The 20818-nt window shown below is 39.4% G+C and overlaps 1 protein-coding gene across 5 annotated transcripts in view; it reads right to left on the bottom strand.

Annotated features, from left to right (window-relative positions):
• Positions 1 to 20818, bottom strand: part of LOC102395384 (phosphatidylinositol 3-kinase regulatory subunit gamma) — a 103965-nt gene that overhangs the window by 16313 nt on the left and 66834 nt on the right. For all 5 annotated transcript variants that reach the window (XM_044945073.2, XM_044945071.2, XM_044945072.2 and 2 more), the window contains 4 exons: positions 14457 to 14637; positions 13556 to 13681; positions 5550 to 5692; positions 1236 to 1412 (listed from right to left, as the gene is read on the bottom strand). In XM_044945073.2, coding sequence (XP_044801008.1) covers positions 1236 to 1412; positions 5550 to 5692; positions 13556 to 13681; positions 14457 to 14637 — 627 coding nt within the window. The remainder of the gene's footprint in view (positions 1 to 1235; positions 1413 to 5549; positions 5693 to 13555; positions 13682 to 14456; positions 14638 to 20818) is intronic.

Raw genomic sequence — 20818 nt, 5'->3', positions numbered from 1 at the left:
GCCTTGCTTCCAAAGCTCTTCTGTATGCTTGTGTGCTTGCTTGACTCTTTGGCCATAGTAGCAAACTGAAAGATCTCTAGAGAGGAGTGTTATTAAAAACTACTCAGTAATTGTTTGCTTCCGAAACAATCACCTTAAATTTTCCTCTCCTAAAACTCAACAGCCAATGTTCCAACCTTTAAACTTGTATTTTATCCCCTCCCTCCTTCTCACACAAAGAAACCCTGAAGTCTATAGAAAACCCAGTCAGAGGTCTTTACTCTGCCTCCTCCTGCCAAGGAGTTTGAACTGTGTTACATGCGTTAAAGTCACCCATAAACATATTACAAAACAGTCTATTCATTACCTAGAACTAAACCTAATACACTTTTATTTCTCACTGATTATCTCCTTCTATGAAGCAGTCATCTGGCCTAAAAATCTAATCAATATATCTTGTTCTGATAATATATCTTTCCATCTATACTTAGATAATATCCCTGCTGCTGCTGCTGCTAAGTCGCTTCAGTCATGTCCGACTCTGTGCGACCCCATAGACGGCAGCCCACCAGGTTCCCCCGTCCCTGGGATTCTCCAGGCAAGAACACTGGAGTGGGTTGCCATTTCCTTCTCCAATGCATGAAAGTGAAAAGTGAAAGTGAAGTCGCTCAGTTGTGTCTGACTCTAGCGACCCCATGGACTGCAGCCTACCAGGCTCCTCCGTCCATGGAATTTTCTAGGCAAAAGTACTGGAGTGGGGTGCCAATCTAGCTAAATCATATAACATTCCATCACTCCTCAGGTGTGCCATTTTTCATAAGTGCTTTCAAATATTTCTATTACTTAAATAGAGAATTTTTCCCTTAAAAATAAAAACTCTTCAATGGACTATTCTGTATACTTACTTGCAGGTTCCCACTTTTAGTTACCTGTCAGGGGTAATTTCTATTTCTACGGTTTTTCTAGGTAACCAAAGATTCTGGGTTTTGTGTTTTAGGCAAACTTTGATTAATCTGCACTTTTTAAGCTCCATCACTGTTCATTTGTATGGATTACAGCCCTACCTCCTGATCGGTCCCACACGCTTGACTTTAGTTGACTGTAACACCCTACTACTAACAGGACCACTCTCCTAAATTCTTACAGTCCCGCTGGCCAGGTCTCAATTACAAATCTCTTCTTCTACCTCTAATGTCTCTTGTGCAGCAGGATCAGGTGGTGCCGGGGTGTCCTCCCCACAGGCCCAGAATACTCACACAAGGTGCTGATCTCGGATCTTGCGCAGCTGGATCAGGTCAGGTTTGATACTATTCATTTTTTTATCTATTTCTCGGTTATCCAAAGCTTGTTTCTTCAAATCCTGTTCAAGACGCATTTTGCTATCATGAATCTCACCCAGACGTGATTTCAACTTGTCATAATTCATCATAATTCTGTGAAAATATTTGACATATTAAGGCTAAAACAGAAACCAAGCAGAAGCGTTCTACAGCCTGCACATGGTCTAACACCCTCAATGTGGTGGACATCTGCTGTTTTTGCCTGGCACATCTTTATTCTCACCCCTCTGGGAAGAGCACCGTCATGTTCCCTGTAGGGAAGGGCTCCTGTTCCCATCTCAGATTCATTGGTGAACATCACACAACCCCTCCTGGCCAAGAAGAGTGTTCTCTTCCATCCTATCCCTGCCTCAGGCCGCAGTGACTTGTTCAGAAATCAGAATAATACCCAAAGTAATCCAATGACAGTCAAATCTAGGGCTCTTGCTAGAAATATTGTAGACAGATTCTCTCTTTCCATTGAGATTGTTAAGTTGTTAACATGTGATTCTAGGTCTCCCAACAGTTTATACTACTGCCTTGAAGGGAAAGCCTGCCTGAGGATGAAGCCAACATAGAAGAAAACTGAGCCAACAGACAGAGAACGAGGAGAATCCGGGCAACATTGTCTGGGCCCTGGCCCCAGCCATGACTGAACGAGTAAAGCTGGGTTACTGTGTGAACTAATGTGCTCATAACATGTAAAAGGACCAGTGTCTGGGACATCTTGGTAAGCACCCAGTAGAGGATGGCCCTAAGCTTTTCCACCACACAAAGTTTTGCCGTGCTCTGAACCCTAAGGCAACAACTGTCCACAGTACTCACTTGTCACTCAATAATAAACAGTTTTATATTACCATTAAAAGTTCATCATGATACTTTAACTCCCTATGCAACTAAACTACAAGTTCTTTTCCATTTCTTCATTATTAATACTGGTCACTTATCGGTACTGTAATGTCAAGACACTCACACACACTCACACATATACACAGCTTTCTCTACCATAAAATGTATGTGTGTGTGTGTGTGTGTGTGTGTGTTATTTAGTCCTCAGAGCATTTCAACAAGATTTTATCCACAGTTTTATGGAGAAAGAAATAAAGTCCAGAGAGTTAAGTAACTCAGTGAAGGCAACACAGCCAGGTGGCGCTAGTGGTAAAGAACACACCTGTCAATGCAGGAGACACAGGTCCATCTCTGATCAGGAAGATCCCCTGAAGAAGAGCATGGCAACCCACTCCAGTATTCTTGCCTGGAGAATCCCATGGACAGAGGAGCCTAGTGGACTACCGTCCATGGGGTCACAAAGAGTTGGACACGACTGAAGTGACTTAGCATGCATGCACAGAATTTAAGCCCATGGTTTAAGCCATTAAATGCAAAAAGAAATGTAAAAAGGCAAAATGGTTGTCTGAGGAGGTCTTACAAATAGCTGTGAAAAGAAGAGAAGCAAAAGGCAAAGAAGAAAAGGAAAAAGATACACCCATTTGAACGCAGAGTTCTGAAGAACAGCAATGAGAGACAAGAAAGCCTTCCTCAGTGATCAGTGCAAAGAAATAGAGGAAAACAATAGAATGGAAAAGACTAGAGATCTCTTCAAGAAAATTAGAGATACCAAGGGAATATTTCATGCAAAGATGGGCTCGATAAAGGACAGAAATGGTATGGACGTAACAGAAGCAGAAAATATCAAGAGAGGTGGCAAGAATACACAGGAGAACTATACAAAAAAGATCTTCATGACCCAGATAATCATGATGGTGTGATCACTGACCTAGAGCCAGACATCCTGGAGTGCAAAGTAGAGTGGGCCTTAGGAAGCATCACTATGAACAAAGCTGGTGGGGTGATGGAATTCCAGTTGAGCTATTTCAAATCCTAAAAGATGATGCTGTGAAAGTGTTGCACTCAATATGTCAGCAAATTTGGAAAACTCAGCAGTGGCCACAGAACTAGAAAAGGTCAGTTTTCATTCCAATCCCAAAGAAAGGCAATGCCAAAGAATGCTCAAACTACCACACAACTGCACTCATCTCACACACTAGTAAAGTAATGCTCAAAATTCTCCAAGCCAGACTTCAAAAGTACATGAACTGTGAACTTCTAGATGTTCAAGCTGGATTTAGAAAAGACAGAGGAACCAGAAATCAAATTGCCAACATCCGTTGGATCATCGAAAAAGCAGGAGTTCCAGAAAAACATCTATTTCTGCTTTATTGACTATGCCAAAGCCTTTGACTGTGTGGATCACAACAAACTGTGGAAAATTCTTCAAGAGATGGGAATATCAGACCACCTGACCTGCCTCTTGAGAAATCTGTATGTAGGTCAAGAAGCAACAAGTAGAACTGGACATGGAATGACAGACTGGTTCCAAATCAGGGAAGAAGTACGTCAAGGCTGTATATTGTCACCCTGCTTATTTAACGTACATGCAGAGTACATCATGAGAAATGCTGGACTGGATGAAGCACAAATTGGGATCAAGACTGCTGGAGAAATATCAATAACCTCAGATATGCAGATGACACCACACTTATAGCAGAAAGCAAAGAACTAAAAAGCCTCTTGATGAAAGTGAAAGGAGAGTGAAAAAGTTGGCTTAAAACTCAACATTCAGAAAACGAAGATCATGACATCTGGTCCCATCACTTCATGGCAAATAGATGGGGAAACAGTGACAGACTTCATTTTTGGGGGCTTGAAAATCACTGCAGATGGTGACTGCAGCCATGAAATTAAAAGACCCTTACTCCTTGGAAGAAAAGTTATGACCAACCTAGACAGCATATTAAAAAGCAGAGACATTACTTTGCCAACAAAGGTCCGTCTAGTCAAAGCTATGGTTTTTCCTGTAGTCATGTATGGATGTGAGAGCTGGACTATAAAGAAAGCTGAGTGCCGAAGAACTGATGCTTTTGAACTGTGGTGTTGGAGAAGACTCTTGAGAGTCCCTTGGACTGCAAGGAGATCCAACCACTCCATTCTAAAGGAGATGAGTCCTGACTGTTCACTGGAAGGATGGATGCTGAAGCTGAAACTCCAATACTTTGGCCACCTGATGAGAAGAACTGACTCATTTGAAAAGACCCTGATGCTGGGAAAGATTGAGGGCAGGAGAAGGGGAAGACAGAGGATGAGATGTTGGATGGCATCACCGACTCTATGCACATGAGTTTGAGTAAACTCCAGAAGTTGGTGATGGACAGGTAGGCCTGGCGTGCTGCAGTCCATGGGGTGGCAAAGAGTCAGACAGGACTGAGCAGCTGAACTGAACTGAACTTAAGCTATTAAGCTATACTGCCTCACAGCACTTAGTACTATTCTTAGGCACAAAAGTTCATTAACACTTGCTAATATGAGCAATAATTTTGCTTTCCCTTCATATGATTCAGGTTTATTATCTACTTCTGCACCCCTCAACCCGCTGTTACTTGGCTCATTTTCTAACACTCCACTAAATTTGCTTGATAAAGGTTCCCAGTATTAGGTGCCAGATTCAATACTTCTCATGTTTCTCATTCTCTGTGTAATCTAATCCTTATCATCTACCATAATCTACACACTTTTGCCCCTCAAATCCTTTCTGTAGAGTTCCAAATCCAAATAACCAACTGCCTACCACTCAGACAATTCCATTTGGGTTCTCACAGGAACCTCAAAACTCACTGGTTCCCGCTCGAAACTCCCCTCATGTACTTCCCATTTTGGTGAATTACACCATCTCTTAGTCACTAGTACCAGAAATCTAGGAATCATCTTTGGCTTCTCCCACACCTGCCATATCTGGTCAGGCATACAGTCCTCAGCATTTCTATTAACTCTATTCACCACTATGTACTCTCAGACACTGTAACACATTCTGAAGCTATCAAGGAAAATAAGCCACCACCCTCACTCAACAAGCACACAGTTCTGTGAATGTGATTTTCAGTAAACGTTACAGTAAGGATCAGGATCAGATGCTACAGAAATGGGGACAAAAAGCCCCTAAAACAGTCTAGGGAATCAGAGAAAATTTTCTAGAAAGTCATGTCTAAGCCGAGTGCTAAAGGGGTCAACAATTTAGGAGGATGGAGAAAGAATGCAGAAGAAGGTTCAGCTTGATACCATCAGTGTGAACAGCAAGTAACTCCATATGACAGGACTGTCAAGTTTGAGGAGGTAAAAGCAGACATGACAGAGGTGATTAAAGAAGAAAAACCGTCTTGGCTCACGGATGCACTTGGAGATATTAGGTGGATTTACCGTTCAATTTCCTTTTCATTCCCTTCTTTTCGAAATCGCTCAATATATTCTTTGCTATGTTGTTCTTGTGTATGACACTGCTCTTCAAATATTTTAATTGTTTCATTAAAAGCTTCAATTGCAGTCCTCTTCATCTGTATTTCCTATAGGATAAAAAAAGATAAACACACTTCATTATCTTTGTATTTCTTTTTGTAACCTTAGTCTTAAAACAAATCTTAAAATTCTAGTTATGATTCCATATGAGATCAAATTAAGGGGGCCAAAACAAGACCCTGCTACCATTATTTATATATGAAATATATCACTAAAACCCTAAAATAAAAGAAAAATAACTATTACCTGAAATATAGCTGAGAACCAAAGAAAGGCCTCTGAGCTGCTAAGAGATTAACCCTGCATGGGTACCCTGAAGACAAGATAAAGTTCCTCCCTTGTAACTACTGCAGTACTGACCCCTAAAAAGTGCTGATGGAGTGAAGAGACAGAACGGAGTTCATGCACCAGCATGCAAAACCTTATTTTCCAGAAAAGCCTTACAGAGTCTATTTAGTCTTACTTCATTTCTAAAGCATGTCATTTTTGAAATAGATTCATTAGTAGATTCATCTCATTAGAAGCAGAAAATGAGGAAGGGGAAGAAAGCTGCTAAAATCAGATGCAAAATAAAATGAAAAACTAAAAACACCACAAAACAAGTCCAGGAGGCTAAGCCACTCACACTAGGGTAAGTGGTCCTCCATGTTCCAATGAGCTCTGAGGGTATCTGTACACTTTAGCATCTGAATCATGACTCCCCTAAAATTTTCAAAGAGGGTTAAATTTTGTTTACTTTAGAAAGTCAAGAAAATATGTGTAAAGGTCTAGAAAGACTGCAATCCTGAACGTTTATAAGTTTCAAAGTTTCAAAGCTTATGGGACAATTCATCAACTATTTAGCACTGATTAATTCCTTTTTTAATACTTTTATTTGTCTTATTTATTATTTAGTTAGTTTTGGCTATGCTGGGTCTTTTGTTGCTGCTTGGGCTTTTCTGTAGTCGTGGCAAGAGTGGGCTACTCTCTAATTGCAGTATGCAGGCTTCTCATTATGCGGGCTTCTCATTATGGTGGCTTCTCTTATTGCAGACCACAGGCTCTAGGGCATGCAGGCTTCAGAAGCTGTGGCAAATGGGCACACTAGCTGCAGTTCCTGGGCTCTAGAGCACAGGCTCAATAGTTGGGGTGCACGGGCTTAAGTCGCTCTGCAGCATGTGAGATCTTCACAGACCAGGGATCAAACCCATGTGTCCTGCATTGATAGGAGGATTCTTTACCACTGAGCCACCAGGAAAGCTCTGAATAATTTCACTGGTTATTTTCAACAACTTATTAATAGATTAATTTGACTGATTAATTTCAACAAATGATTACTGAGAATCCATTACACAGAAAGTATCATGTGGTGTTAAAGAGAGTCACAAAAGGGGCCTGCCCTCCAGGATTCAGAATACACAGGCAAAATAGATTTCTGAACTTTAATAAGGTTTTGTTTCATGTCATGATAGAGGAAATAAAGTGGGGTGAATTAGTTACTTATTGCTTTACAGAGACTTCATGGAGGAGGCAACATCTGAGTCAGGTCTTAAAGAATTGGGGTAGGAAAAGAAAATTCAGCATTGCACACAGATGGCATGGCACGACTTTTAAGTAGATATTAAAAGTCCACTTAAAAGACTGCAATTGCTCAGCAGGGCTGGAACATAAGGGAATCAGCAGATGAGGGACACTAGAACCTTGTGATGCTTCATTTAGCTGAGGATATATCATATATATCTCAAGTAGTACTGTAAACTTATTGGAATCCCTGTATCTAAATATTTAGCTATAAATTCTACAATTCTCAAATATGGTAGAGGGTTTTGGCTCCCTTGAAACGTTAAGAAAAGGTGGCAAGAATACACAGAAGAACTATACAAAAAAAGATCTTCACGACCCAGATAATCATGATGGTGTGATCACTCACCTAGAGCCAGACATCCTGGAGTACAAAGTAGAGTGGGCCTTAGGAAGCATCACTATGAACAAAGCTAGTGGAGGTGATGGAAATCCTAAAAGATGATGCTGTGAAAGTGCTTCACTCAATATGCCAGCAGAGTAGGAAAACTCAGCAGTGGCCACAGGACAGGAAAAGGTAAGTTTTCATTCCAATCCCAAAGAAAGGCAATGCCAAAGAATGCTCAAACTACCACACAATTGCACTCATCCCACACACTAGCAAAGTAATGTTCAAAATTCTCCAAGGCAGGCTTCAACAGTATATGAACCAAGACTCCCAGATGTTCAAGCTGGATTTAGAAAAGGCAGAGGAACCAGAGATCAAATTGCCAACATCCGCTGGATCATCGAAAAAGCAAGACAATTCCAGAAAAACATCTACTTCTGCTTTGTTGACTATGCCAAAGCTTTTGACTGTGTGGATCACAACAAACTGCGGAAAATTCTTCAAGAGATGGGACTATCAGACCACCTGACCTGCCTCCTGAGAAATCTGTATGCAGGTCAAGAAGCAACAAGTAGAACTGGACATGGAACAACAGACTGGTTCCAAATCGGGGAAGAAGTATGTCGAGGCTGTATATTGTCACCCTGTTTATTTAACTTACATGCAGAGTACATCATGAGAAATGCTGGACTGGATGAAGCACAAGGTGGGATCAAGATTGCTGGGAGAAATATCAATACCCTCGGATATGCAGATGACACCACCCTTATGGCAGAAAGCGAAGAACCAAAGAGCCTCTTGATGAAAGTGAAAGAGGAGTGTGAAAAAGTTGGCTTAAAACTCAACATTCAGAAAACTAAGATCATGACATCTGGTCCCATCACTTCATGGCAAATAGATGGGGAAACAGTGGAAACAGTGACCGACTTTATTTTGGGGGGCTCGAAAATCACTGCAGATGGTGACTGCAGCCATGAAATTAAAAGACCCTTACTCCTTGGAAGAAAAGTTATGACCAACCTAGACAGCATATTAAAAAGCAGAGACATTACTTTGCCAACAAAGGTCTGTCTAGTCAAAGCTATGGTTTTTCCTGTAGTCATGTATGGATGTGAGAGCTGGACTATAAAGAAAGCTGAGCGCCAAAGCTGTGGTGCTGGAGAAGACTCTTGAGAGTCCATTGGACTGCAAGGAGATCCAACCAGTCCATCCTAAAGGAAATCAGTCCTGAATGTTCATTGGAAGGACTGATGCTGAAGCTGAAGTTCCAATACTTTGGCCACCTGATGCGAAGAACTGACTCACTAGAAAAGACCCTGATGCTGGGAAAGATTGAGGGCAGGAGGATAAGGGGACGACAGAGGATGAGATGGTTGGATGGCATCACCGACTCAATGGACATAAGTTTGAGTAAACTCTGGGAGTTGGCGATGGACAAGAAGGCCTGGGGTGCTGCAGTCCATGGGGTTGCAAAGAATCGGACATGACTGAACAAGTGAACTGAACTGATTAAAGTTCTGGCCCTAGATCCTCAAAGAAAACACCAACAGTCTGACTGTTGTGTGTGTTGGCAGGCAGAGCAGCAAACGAAATAATGTTTGGTGTCACTGCCAAAGCAGTAGCTCCCCAACAAACAATGCGACTATGCCTACCATCAAAACTGTAACCCACCTTACCCCTTCTTCTCTCTCTGGGACTTACCTCCTATCCCTTCCTCTGGTACTTCATATCATATCAACTAGTCCCTCTCACAACATTCACTCTCCCAGTCTAAGGTTCCTTCTCACACAGGTTCTAATTTAACACCACTTTGAAAAAAAATTAAGTTCCTTAACCCTGATTTCTCTTTTCAGCTTAGGAAAAGAATTGTTTATATGGGCTCTCTCTTGTTCCTCATCTCTCATTCATACTCCAACTGACTCTTTTCTGGCTTCTGCACTCACCATTCTACAGACACTACTCTTTCCAAGATCACCAATGATCTCATGGCTGAATTCTGGCGTCTAATTCCAAACCATCACTAAATCCTATCACTTTGCCTCATAATTATATGTAATCCAGATGTAAATATCCCCACATGCAGCCTATTCTCACTCTGTGCCAACTCTGACTCTGGGTACACCATCTCTTCCCATTCTCTGGGAAGAATCTGATTACACCACAGCAAACTAGATTTTATCTAAAATGAAATCTTTCCTTTTATAGAAAAAGAAAACATGAAGAAGGTCTACAACATTTAGAAACACTGTACCACAAATGGAGGAGGTCAGTTCTTTAATCTCCCTTTAACACTCATTGTCTCTCCTAAACTGCTAATCACTGGATCCCTCTGGATCCCTCCCTCTCTTCTACCTCCCAAAGCTTTAAGCCTCCTAGGCTCTTCTCTGCTTGGCCCATCTCAGGTCGCACTCTCAATTCTCACACAGAAACTAGCCCTCTTCTAGCTTTGGCCTTCTGGCTTTTTTGATTGCCTCCATCCAGCCCCATTCCCAGTTCCCTAAGCAGGGATTCCACTTACAGAACCCAGTCTCATACCAGCTGCTCAGCACTCATATTCTGCTGTTAAATATGAGGATATTATTGGGCATGTGTGCAACATGTGGAGTTTTCTGTTTTCTCCAGTCATTATAAGAAATAAATGCAACTCTACACAAGCCAAAGCCATATGCAATGGTGGCTATTTTTTTTCTAACCTTCATTCACAGAAGTGTTAACCTTCCCCAAGACTGTAGTCCACACTGAGATCTGATTTCAGGCTCTTGACAAAGGTGGAATGCTTTGGTTCATTATCTTGCATAAATTCATTCAACAAATAATTGAATGGTGGCTCAGTGGTAAAGAATCTGCCTGCCAATGCAAAAGACGTGGGTTTGATCCCTGGGTTGAGAAGATCCCCTGGAGAAAGAAATGGCAACCCACTCTGGAATTCTTGCCTAGAAAATCCCATGGACAGAGGAGCCTGGTGGGCTAGAGTCCATGGGTTCTCAAAGAGTCAGAAACAACTTAGCGAATAAACAACAACAACAATATTGCAGGCATTATTTGAAGCATTTGGGATACACAACAAATTTGAAAACTTCTGCTCTCCTAAAACCTTACCACTTTATATTCCTAGTCAAAATGAAAATGTTAACATTTGCTTGGTTTTGTACCTTATAGAATATACTCATATATCTTTTGAGCCTTTTACTTAATATTTTTGTGAGATTAAACATAGTGTTATACAATGCCCTTTAAATAAATTCACCCACACGATTAGAGTAACCCATCACTTCTTTATTTGATGCAGAGGAAAGGGATTAAAGCATGCCATTTTGACTAATGCACATTACAGTTAACAAATATGTCAGAGAACCTTGCACTTCTGCAAAATAATGCCTCACTACTCCCTCTGTATAGCTGGAGTCAAAAATCATTTCCTACCTAGACTAGATATTCAATACATATTTTTGGATGGTTGCACTAATCTTTTGTACCTGATTCTCCCTCTCTCCCCCTCCGCTCTTACACACACACACACAGATTACCTTTCTTAAAAATATAAAATGAACTAAATTGGAATTTAGGAGAATTATTTTCTCAAACTGGTTATGTTAAAATCTACTGATGTCCTGTGAGAGAGTCTGTCTATACTTAAGTTCCCATCCTTTACCTGAAGCTACATCATTAGCATTTCTGAGGTCATGAGGAATTCCTTAGAAGCATTTAATAACAGTAGTTGCCTCTGGGGAATGGGGACTTTCATGCTGTGTGATATAATTCATAGAATTCAGCAATATTTATATTTAACATATATATTTATATAACTTTTGTATGTTTTAAAAATCAAGTTTTAAAGTAATTTCTGAAAACTCTTCTAATAGCTATATATATGTATATGTATGATAATTTCACCATCCCCTAATGTTGACCACTCATGTTGATTCAATCTGAAGAAACCTCAGTAACTTTTTCTCCATTCTAAATCAAATACTAGTCTCATCACAGATAATTCACTTAGAAGAGGCAAAGGAACACAGAAAACCTGAAATCTGCAGTGTAAAAAACAGCATACACACACAGTCACACCACAGACACAGCACAAGCATCAGATAGGGAGGGGAAAAAAAGGTTATTACAGTCATTCTGAATAACTACTTAGCTAATAAAAGAAAATCTGAAAAAAAAAAAAGAAACCAAACACCTCACAAAGAAAAATGGACCATCACAGTAACTCTGACCACTGTAATCCCACACCTTCCCCTAGTCAGCACTGTACTGCACACCTAACCTGCAATTCTTGCAGGCCAACATCTCCTAATAAACTCCTCCAGTCCAGAGGCTCCTGGTGCAGTCTCTGCATTTACACTGCACACCACAGACACTAGCTTATAAACAAGATCAAGGGCTTTGGGGCTGAGAATCAAGAACATTAATTCTAGGGTCAAAACAAGGCACCATGAAGCACAGTAATACTGGTAGAGCTCACAGCTGACTAACCCTCAACAGTTAACAAACTACAGACAAAGATATTTTTTAAAAAACTAAGTATTTCACAATTGTAATCAAATTGTCAAAACACAAAGAGAGAATCTTGAAAGCAGCAAAAAAGAAGTGACTTGTCATATACAAATGGCCTTCAATAAAAAAATAATAGCTGATTTGCCACCCAAAATATTTAGGCCGTAAGGCAGCAGGTGGGCAATATTTAAAGCCCTGGAAGAAAACAATTGTCAGCCAAGAATTCTGTAACTAGAAATACTGTCCTTCAAGAATGAAGGAAGAGAAATTATATAAGATAAGCCCAGATAGACAAAAGTTAAAGGAGTCTGTTACCCCAAGACTTGCCCTACAAAAAATGCTCAAGAGACTCCTTTGGGATGAAATGAAAGGACACTAGACAGTAATTCAAAGCTACATGAATAAAGAAAGAACACTGGTAAAAGCAACTGCATAAGCAAATATAAAAGCCAGTAGTTTTGTACTTTTGGTTGCGTGCATGCCAAGTAGCTTCAGTCATGTCTGACTCTTTGCAATCCTATGACTACAGCCTGCAGGCTCCTCTGTCCATGTTCTATATGTTTTAAAGGACAAATGTATAAAACTATAATTATAAATCTATGCTAATGGACAGACAATGTATAAAAATGTAATCAGTAGTGATAACAATATACGGGGGAAGGAATAAAAATGTACAGGAGCATACACAGTGTTTAAACACTACTGAAAACTTTTTCAATACTAAGTTGGTACTGGACTTCCCTGGTGGTCCAGTGGTTGGCAGTCCACCTGACAGTGCAGGGGACACAGATTTGATCCCTGGTCTGGAAAGATTCCACATGGCGCAGGGCAACTAAGCCTGTGAGCCACAACTGCTAAGCCCACGCACCTAGAGCCTGTACTCTGCAACAAGAGATGGTCCTGCTCACCACAGTTAGAGAAAGCCCAAGTGCAGCAATAAAGACCCAGCACAGTCAATAAATAAATAAATTAATTTAATTTGGTTTAATTTTTTAAAAGAGATACTAAGATAGCTTAAATAACAAAGTGAAAGTGAAGTCGCTCAGTCATGTCCGATTCTTTGCGACCCCATGGGCTGTAGTCTACCGTGGCTCCTCTGTCCCTGGGATTTTCCAAGCAAGAGTACTGGAGTGGGTTGCCATTTCCTTCTCCAGGGGATCTTCCCAACCCAGGGGTCAAACCCAGGTCTCCCACATTACAGGCAGAGGCTTTACCTTCTGAGCCACCAGGGAAGCCTAAAACAAGGCCTCACTGTATAACACAAGGAACTAGAGTCAATATCTTTAAATAACCTATAATGGAAAAGAACCTGAAAAAGAATTCATACATAAAAATCTTTATATACATAAGAATTTATATGTGTAAATCAACTATACTTCAATAAATTTTTTTTAGTTTAAAAAAGATATCAAGGCAGATAAAGACTGTCAAGTGAATTATGGAAAATAATATTATAGAAAATCCAAGATAACTGTAAGCCTTACCACCTACTTACTGGCCTAAACAACAAAAATATACTAACCTGGGATGTTCTGGTATATTCTTCATATAGTCTGTCATATTCTTTACTCTTTTCCTGATACTGAGAGTGATACTCCTGCAGTTTTTTACCGACAGCATCAATATTATCTTCTTTTACCAACTGATCCTATATAGGTAAACAAAAGAAATGAGGAATGCCAATATTTCTAAAACATGGGTTTTTCCACAACTATTTATTTTTAAATTGTGTTTCTGCTGTAAGCTTAAGCTACTGTATTAGTATCAAGTATGGGAAACCACTAAATCCTTTTGTTAACACTAAGATCAACCTCTTAAGATCACATCAAAATAGGTAATACTTAAAATTTTTTAAATAAAATATAAATAGGAAGCCAACATTTTTTTATTTTTTTAATATAAATTTATTTAATTGGAGGCTAATTACTTTACAATATTGTATTGGTTTTGCTGTACATCGACATGAATCCGCCACAGGTGTACTCATGTTCCCCATCCTGAACCACCCTCCCACCTCCCTCCCCATACCCTCCCTCTGGGTTATCCCAGTGCACCAGCCCCAAGCATCCTGTATCATAAAGTTAACAAACACATGCAACAAGATATTAAGGAATAGTAGTCACAAAATAAGTTCTAAACATATCTTAAATCTTAAGTAGGAAAATTTAAGCATCTAGCATTTCTTCTTTTTTTTCCCTAATAAACCTGGTAAGTTAGAATCAAATGATGTTGTTAAATAATGACTTGCTGATTAGCTATTAAGAGCCTGTGTAACCACAGGACTTCCCTGGTGCTCCAGTAGTTGACTTTGCACTTCCACTGCAGGAGTATGGGTTTGATTCATGGTCAGGGAAATAAGATCCCACATGCCACAGAGCACAGCCCCCCAAAAAAAAATCCCAAACTTATGTAATCATACCTACCTGTTGGTATCTGGACACTGGGTACATCAGTTTCACATCAAGTTTGGGATTGTACTGGGCAAGAGATTCATGATGATAGTGGCTAATGAGCTCCACCACAGAATTAAATGTCAGAGGATCAGAAAAGCCATATTTACCATCTCGATGATAAATCTTTATTAGCTTATTATTGCCTCCCTTCCTGTGAACAACAAGACATAACTGTAGATTTTTTTTTCCCAAAAAATTCTGTTGAAGTACTCTTTCACTTGGAGATATGAAAGCTTGGTGTCACATGATAAACAAGTTTTATTATGTTAACAAGACTGGAATGGGTGAAAAGGCATATACTATATGTGTAGAAGTATACATATTATTTTTACAATTATTTCTTCTGTCTGTAAAGTATCTTGGTTACTAAAGGTCAACATACACAACTTTCAGTATCAACAAATTTAACAAAAATAATCACTAAAAAGAAACTAAAACAAAAGTAAAGTGTATCTTTTGTTTATTTTCTGAACAAATTTTTTTAATGTAAATTTTGTATCAAAAAGAACAGAGACAATCTCTTCAGGATCTAAAGATATGTGGTTGTGTGTCTCTGGAGGGACACAGAAGCAATCTCTATATGAAGAGGGTGACAACCATTTGTCACACATACACCAACACAACACTCATGGTTTTATTGTTAATGCACAAACATAATCAAGCTCCTTGAATGATTTATAACTGAGTAATTAATCCAGCACCCTACATTACTTTGTCTTTTCGATTCACTTATAATACTTGGAAAGACTATTTATTTAGGCATCACAATATGTAAATAATTCAACTGTCATTCAACTGTTTTACAAAGTATAGCTTTTGAAGAACCATTTATATTAGATGCTTGAATAGTTTAGACCACTTTTGTTTACTGAGACATATCCAATGGTCCCTTAAAAGATAATTTATAACCAAAGCTTTAAAATGGCCATGTTTTGCAAGTCCCCTAAGGTATAATCTAAAAGCAGAGCAGACTGATTCATTATATCATAGCAAAATACTGCACAATTCTCACTCAACTGTTCTTATAGCAGCATACAGACTTAATGGGGGGGAAATATGCTTCTTTATCTCTTTATGCCATGCCATTACACATGATAAATGAAGCACTGGGATTTGTAAAAGGTCAACCACAATAGGTTTGACTCCATGGACGATTTAAATTTAATGCTTAGATGGTCAGTTTAGATGGATGAAGAACTATCCTATAAAAGATTACATTAGAAGGACCACCTAATCATAAGCAGTTTCTATAGGTGTGTATTCCCATGCATATACCCATAGAGGGTATGGGTAATGCAAGCTGCTCTTTCTGCTAGAGGAAAACTAGAAGGTACTTATTCATTCAAAAAAACTTTTTGCACATCTATTATATGTCCAGACTGTATGAGGCACAGTGGACACAGTGATAAACAGGCCAGATACAGTCCATGCTCTCACAGAACTTCCAGTTTAGGAGCAGGTGGAACATATCCCCATTTTTATAAAGAAGATAAAGAATTTTTCATTAAGATAGAACATAAAAATAAACAACTAGATATATCAACTGGTAATAGGTCCTTTAGGGAAAAAAAAAGCAGAGCAAAGTAGAGATTATTCTGGGGGTGGAGAAATGGCTACTTCATATATGCTGCACAAGGAAAACCACTCTGTTCAGGCGACATTTAGCAGAGTCCTAAATGATGTGAGCAATCTGGCACAGCAGATATCTGGGGGAGAAGTTTTCCAGACAGGGAATAGCAAGTACAAAGCGCCTGAGGTAGAAGCAAGCTGGGCATGTTCCAGGAACAGCAATGAGGTCAGCAATGCTGGAGCTAAAAAAAGCAAAAAGGAGAGTAGTAGGAGACAGAGTAAAAGGAACCTGGATCATATAATAGCCTGTAGATCACTGTAATGGCTTTTGCTTTTGCTGACTAAGATGGGGAACACAAGAAAGTCTGAGCAGAATGATATCATCTATTTTGTGTTTTATAAGGCTCCTTCTAGCTACTAAGTTGATAAGACCATTCAAAGTGGGCAGGGGTAGAAGTAGAAAGGTCAGCTGGGAGACTTGTAAAATAATCTAGGCAAGACATGATGGTGCCTTGGACAAGGGTAGTAGCTGTGGAGATACTGAGAAATGGTGGGATTCTGAATACATGCTGAAGAGAGAGTTGACAGGATGCGCTGTGGCCTAGATATGGGCATGAAAAGGGACAAAAGTAAAGATGATCTCATGGTTTTTATCTTAAGCAGTCAGAATGGAATTGTCATTTATCAGAAAGAAGGATACATAGAAAAGGAACATGTTTAAAGAGGAAAAAAGCATTTTAACTTTAGATTTGTTAACGTTTGAAATGCCCAGTGAACATCCAAGAGCAGAGGATCCTGCAGCCTACGTAAGGAATCTAAAGTTCAGGAGCAAGTTCTGGGCCAGATGTATAAAATCAGGAGTTGTCAGCCTATAGATGTTATTTGAAGATGAACATAGTTGAATAAGAGAAAAGGTCTGAGGTCTAAGTCCCGGGGTACACCAATGTTTAGTGGTCAGGGAGATGAGAAAGGAAACCAAGATAGAGCAATTAATGAAGTAAAAGGAGAATTGCTGAGCAATTACTGAAGTAAACAGTATCTTAAAAAACCTGTTTTTTAAAAAAGCATTTTGTCAAAGAGGATATGATCAACTGGGTAAATGATCTTGGGGTTTGGCAAAGCAGAGATCACTAAGGGGTCTTGACAAAATGGTTTCAGTAGAATGGTAAGGATGGAAGACCGATTGGAATGGATCAAAGAGAATGAAAGAAGAGGAAGAAGAAATGCCTACAGACAACTGTCTTGAGGAACACTGCTGTAAATGGAAGCAGAGAAATAGGGAAACAGCTGAAAAGAAAGAGTCAAAGGAATTTTCTTTTTTTATTATTCTTAAGTGAAAGACTGTAAAGCATGTTTATATACTTATGGAATGGCTCAGTAGAGACAAAAACTGTTGATCCAAAAGAAAGAACAAGATAATTCCTAGGGTGATTCCTTGAGTAGGTTAGAGGGATGGGATGGGATGGGATCTCATCCACAACGGGATCCTGGACAAGGAAATGAACAGTCATCACTGGAACAGGAGAAAGGCAGAGTATTCACATTCATGTTGATGGCTGTAACAACAGGAGCATGATGGAATTAGATCTCTTCTAACTGCTTCCATACCCTCAGAGAAACAGGAAGCAACTTTTTTAGTTAAAAGGGAGGGATGTAGGTTGTTGATCTGAAGAGAAAAAAAGAACATGTGAAAATTATCATCTACGAAAAGTAAGAGAGCAAATGGACTGTGAAAATGTAAATTCAGCTGGGCAGTACTAAATGCCCACTTAAGATTGGCAGTCACAACCCAACTCATTGGAAAAGACCCTGATGCTGGGAAAGACTGAAGACAAAAGGAGAAGGGGGCAGTAGAGGATGAGATGGTTAGACAACATCACCAACTCAATGAATATGAATTTTCGCAAACTCTGGGAGATAGTGGAGGACAGATGAGACTGGCATGCTGCAGTTCATAGGGTGGTAAAGAGTTGGACCCCTGGAGTAGGAAATGGCAACCCACTCCAGTATTCTTGCCTGGAAAATTTCATGGACAGAGGAGCCTGGTGGGCTGCAGTCCATAGGGTCGCAAAGAGTTGGACATGACTGAGCACACACACACTCATAAAGAGTTGGACAGATCTTAGTGACTACACAACAGTCTGCATGATGTATTTTTCTCCACATTCAGCTGCCCGGGTATAGGCAAAAAACAGATGGAGAGTTGAATTTAACAAGTGTTGGAATATATCAATATTTAGACGACTACTATAAGGGAGAGAGGCACAAGTCTGGAGAAAGGATACTCAACAAGGTTATTTTAATATTAGACTGTTAACTTTAAAGAGAGAAGGAAGTAAAGACATGAAGGAACTGAGGAATAGTGGGTTTTTAATTATGTCTCTCCCATGCTGTAACCTTCTTAACAGAAGAACATTGCTACTCCTCCTTACATCCTAGCACCTGGTCCAATGCCGGCATATATCAGATTCCTAAAGATTTGTTAACTATCCAGATTTTCTACTATAAATATCATTTGCTGATTTTTTTTTTAAATGGTAACTGAATTGAAAAAGCTCTCCTTCTTCTCACCTATTGTCTGCAGTCTGATCTCACACTCTTTTCTCTCATTTGAGGGTCACCAGTGACTTTTTACCAAATTTGGACTCTGCTCTCCCCCTCTATCCCAGGCTCAGATTCTTTGCAGTGACTGAAATTTCCACACTCACTTTCTTTCCTCTACTCCCACTTCCTTCTTAATATTTCATACTTCTATGGCTTCTGTGACATTACTCTTTTCTTTCAACCTCTTAATTTCTCTTTCTCTGCCTCCATCCTGCTGCTACACAGTTTATTCCCTAAAAAAAATTTGCCTTCAGTCCTCCACCCTTTTTTTCCTATATAAACTCTTTCCTTAAAATTCCAATTATTCTATGTAGATATGTACCTGAATCTTTTTCTGGCCCTATATTCTCCCCTAAGCATTAAACCTAAATTTCTAGCTGTACTCTAGATATATTTTTACCTGGAAGTTCTGAAGCAGCTAAAAATCAACTGCTCCTGACTCTCCTATTTCTATAAATGGCACATTCATTCTAAGCCCAGCAGGCTCAAACCACAGTCACTTTTAACTCCTCCATAACCTCATACCTTTTCTATTATCAAATCCCTTTAGCTCTCAGCTCAACATTGCCTCTTACTTTGATTCTCAACTCCTTTCCTAGAGCCACAATCCTAGGTAATAGCATATTCAATCTTTTGATCATGTCATTGCCCTGCTTAAAACCCTTAATTAATTTTTTTTTTTTGCACTTAGAAATAAAGTTCAAATTCCTTACCATGGCTTATTAGGCTCTTTGCATCTGGCTCTTTCCTACTTTCAACTTCATCTCCTACTACTCTGATTCACACTGAAAGCAGGAACATCGGTGTCTGCATTTATTGGATTCACCAGATCTTTTCAAAATCAGTGTCTTTGCATTTTCTGTTCCCTCTCCTTGGAACACTTTCTAATACTTCAGTTTTCAGAGGTCATATCCTCAGAGAGGCTCTCCTCAAAACTTTGTGAAATTCTTTTCCTCATATTCTGTTATCATATAACCTTATGTATTCCCTACATAGCCCTTCATCTACTGTGAAATTATTTCTTTTCATTTTTTTTTTAAATTGAACTATAGCCGATTTATAATATTGTGTTAGTTTCAGGTGTACAACAAAGTGATTTGGTATGTCTTTTCTTTTTGGGCTGTGTCACATGGCTTGCAGGATCTTATTTCCCAACCCCACAGTGAACGCGTAGAGTCCTAACCACTGGTCCACCAGGGAACTATTTCATTTTTTTTTTTTTATGTTTCTTTTGTCTCCCTCTCCCTGACTATTACCAACCCCCAAATATAAACACTATAGACAAGGAACCATTTTTGGCTTGTCCAGTATTTTCTTTTCCTGGAACACTGTGGGCACTTAATAATATTAAATGATTAAAGAATAAACCTAATTCTAGAACATCATTCCCTCTCAATTCATAACAGCCATCTAACTCCTTACTAGTCTCTATCCTTTTTTATTTTTTCTATTCAAACACAGTCTAACTGTAAAACATCCCCATTGAAAAATGAAATGGTTCCCCCTGCCTCCATACAATATTAAACACAAATTCCTAAGTTTAGAATTCAAGGCCTTCTTCAACATGACCCTTTCCAACTTTCTGACCCCTGCTACTTTTCCCTCTTCAAATGTTACTCTCTAGCCAAATGGAATTGCATCTCACAGAACAGAACTCTACAGTTTCTCACCTCCATATCTTTGTTTCTGTTGCTACCTAATCCTGCAACCTCCTCTCCAACTTTCTGCATATTCAAACCTGTTAGGAGGTAACTATGAAATATCAAGCCAGAAAATGGTGGCTTAGATTTGGATGGTAGACAAGTGTGAAGAGATTATGGATATAGATTTGGAGGTAGAGTTGGCAGGGGTTGTTTAATGACAGATTGGATGTGAGGAAAAAAAAGATTTTGTGACTTGAGTAGCACAAAGCAGTGGTAGAAATGGAGATGGTGGTTCTGTTTCTGAAAAAAAAGGGAACACTAGAAGAGAAACAGTTTGGGTAGGGGGAGCTGCATTAGAAATCAAGAATTCTGCTTTGACTATATTAAAATTAGTATGTGCTCTAGTTATCTGAGTGGCAACTGGATATATGCATCTGGAATTCAGAAGGTCAGAGCTAGAAGATAAGGTTTATGAATCATCATTATGAAGATGTACATTAAAGCCATGGGACAGGA

Source organism: Bubalus bubalis, chromosome 6, assembly GCF_019923935.1.
Source record: "Bubalus bubalis isolate 160015118507 breed Murrah chromosome 6, NDDB_SH_1, whole genome shotgun sequence".
NCBI classification, from domain to species: Eukaryota; Metazoa; Chordata; class Mammalia; order Artiodactyla; family Bovidae; genus Bubalus; species Bubalus bubalis.
Note: the sequence above shows the minus strand (reverse complement) of the source record. Positions and strands in the feature narration are given on the sequence as shown.